The sequence below is a fragment of the Mus pahari genome, chromosome 4 (assembly GCF_900095145.1).
Source record: "Mus pahari chromosome 4, PAHARI_EIJ_v1.1, whole genome shotgun sequence".
Taxonomy (NCBI): Eukaryota; Metazoa; Chordata; class Mammalia; order Rodentia; family Muridae; genus Mus; species Mus pahari.
The window spans coordinates 115,739,259-115,741,686 of record NC_034593.1 but is presented as its reverse complement, the minus strand read 5'-3'; the positions used below and the strand labels follow the sequence as shown (position 1 = coordinate 115,741,686).

The 2,428-nt window shown below is 52.8% G+C and overlaps 1 protein-coding gene across 1 annotated transcript; it reads right to left on the bottom strand.

The window, feature by feature from the left end:
* Positions 1 to 212: 212 nt before the first annotated feature.
* Positions 213 to 2,123, bottom strand: Neurog2 (neurogenin 2). The gene has a single exon (XM_029537696.1). It carries the CDS (start codon positions 2,120 to 2,122, stop codon positions 1,331 to 1,333), a length of 792 nt encoding a protein of 263 aa, XP_029393556.1. The 5' UTR covers position 2,123; the 3' UTR covers positions 213 to 1,330.
* Between the last annotated feature and the right edge of the window lie 305 nt (positions 2,124 to 2,428).

Here is a 2,428-nt window from a genome sequence, read left to right as displayed (position 1 = left end):
GTTTGTGATAAATTTCATACTCCAATTTCAGTGTTGGTGTTTCAAGTAGGATCCCACATTTTGTAATCTCTTAGTGAAAATCCACACCAAACATGACCCAAAATACAAATATACTCAATTCAATATTCGAGAACTTTAGTAAAATACAACTCATTTTGCATTAAAAGCCACATCAGAAAAAAAAAAAAAAAGCAAAAGCCAAACCTCAATACAAACTTATGAAAATTAGATACTTTATTTATAGCTTAATCACAAAACAATGTTCTTGTTCTTCGGGATGTAAATACATACTAGAATAAACTCTGTAGAATATACAAAAAAATACATACTTTTCCCATGAAATTTTTCTTCAAAATAAATAGAAGGAAACACGTGTGTGGCTGATCCTGGCAATGCCCGTGTCTGCTTAGGTTTTCAGACTGTTGATTTATTTTTAATCTCTTGAAAGGATGGGGGAGTTCCTTCTCCCCTAAAAGGTCGAGATAAATAATGCATGAAGCAACCCTCCCTCCTGATTTTTCCCTTTTCCTTCACATTTTTTCTTTTGATAGAGAATTCAGCCTAAATTTCCACGCTTGCATTCAACCCTTACAAAAGCCTACAAATTATACAATGACTTCTAACCTGGCCCTCTAACAAAACAAGTTTTTCCCCCTTATAAATCATAAGAGACAGATGGCAAAATGGAGAAAAAAAAGCAAAGAGAAGGGCGGGACAATAGGCATTGTGACGAATCTGGGAAAAAAAACAAAGTGCACATCAGAGAGGGAAAGTTTGGTTTGACAGGTGAAATTCCCACAGCCTGCAGACAGCAATGGGAATAGAGCAGATGCCAGCCATTGCAAATGTGTGGATAATATTATTACCGGTAAATTCATTCAGATGCTAAGATACATTTCTTTTGACTGACATTAACATCTCTATGTAGAAACGAAGGTGAAAAGATCACAGGGACCAGTTGCATTCCCTCTGAGAGATTCACACGAACTGCCTGCCGGAGTTCTCCTCCAGCAGCTCGGAGAGAGGGGAGGAGCGTCAGTCTGCTCTGCACACTCGTTAGTTATGGTACTTTTTCTCAGTGTCTTTTACAGTCTCACGAAGTACCCTCCCTCCCAGTCCCCACTCCCACACGCCATAGTCCTCTTTGACCACAAATCCTCACATCTTCAATAAATCAGAGCGGGTCTCCACACCGGAATGCACCAGCAGCCGAGGGGATTGCAAGTGCTACCTCTGCCCTGTGAAGTGGAGTCCGGGGCGTGGAGGGTGGGGGATGGGAGAAGGATGGGAAGAGGGCCAGGTAGAGGACGACAGAGGGAGACCCGCAGCTCTAGATACAGTCCCTGGCGAGGGGCAGGTGAGGCGCATAACGATGCTTCTCCGGAGGTGGGGGCTGCCAGTAGTCCACGTCTGACCCGGGGCTAGCGGGCGATAAAGTGCAGCTGTATGGGGACGTGGAGTTAGAGGATGACGCCGGGCTGTTGGTGCAGCTCCAGGAGGAGGGTGGCGAAGGGCTGTCCCCGCTGGCGCCTAGGGCGGCTCCCGGGCTCAGCAGCACCGCCTCGGAGAAGAGCGCCCCCTGGAGGGCGCCGGCGCCGGCGCAATGGTCCGCCAGGCGCAGGGTCTCCGTGAGCGCCCAGATGTAATTGTGGGCGAAGCGCAGCGTCTCGATCTTTGTGAGCTTGGCATCCTCGGGGAAGGTGGGCAGCACCTCGCGCAGCGCGTCCAGCGCGGCATTTAGGTTGTGCATGCGGTTGCGCTCCCGGTTGTTGGCCTTGAGCCTGCGGGTCTTCTTGATGCGCTGCACGGTCTCCGCCGTCTTGGCGCCTCGGGAGACGGCCCGTGCGCGCGACGGGCGACGCTTGCACTCGTGCACCAGGCCCAGCAGCCGCCCTGGCCGGCAATCCCCGGCACCGGATGCCGGACTGCCCTGCACTCCTTGCCCGGCTTCCGCCCCACGCTGCCCACGCGCGGCGCCTGGCCGGCGCAGCTCCTCGTCCTCCTCCTCGTCCGCGCTGGAAGACATCGGGGTCAGGGTCGCCGAGGCCGGGGAAGCCGAGCCCAGCAGCATCAGTACCTCCTCTTCCTCCTTCAACTCCAGAGTCTCGGATTTAATGAACATCCTGCGAAAGAAGAGGCAGATGAAATTTACTCCCAGAAGGGACAGGGCAAAGTGTCCCTGGCGCAGCGCCCCACCTCCGCCATCCCCTCCTCTAACGTGCATTCGCGAAGGTGGCGAGAACAGAGCTAGGGAGGAGCGCCCCTGGCTCAAACCACCTTCTGCCGGTCACAGAAGTCATTGCGTCTAGAGCGATGGGGTCAGCGTGGGCGGCGTGAGCCTGCGTGGGGACACTACCTGCGAAGTGGAGAGCCGCGGCGTGCACACTTACCTACGCGGCTCCAGATGTGTCGCGGCGCAGCTGCTGCT

Coding starts and splice junctions, on each gene's coding strand:
- Neurog2 (XM_029537696.1), bottom strand. CDS start 2,122: ATGTTCATTAAATCCGAGACTCTGGAGTTGAAGGAGGAAGAGGAGGTA.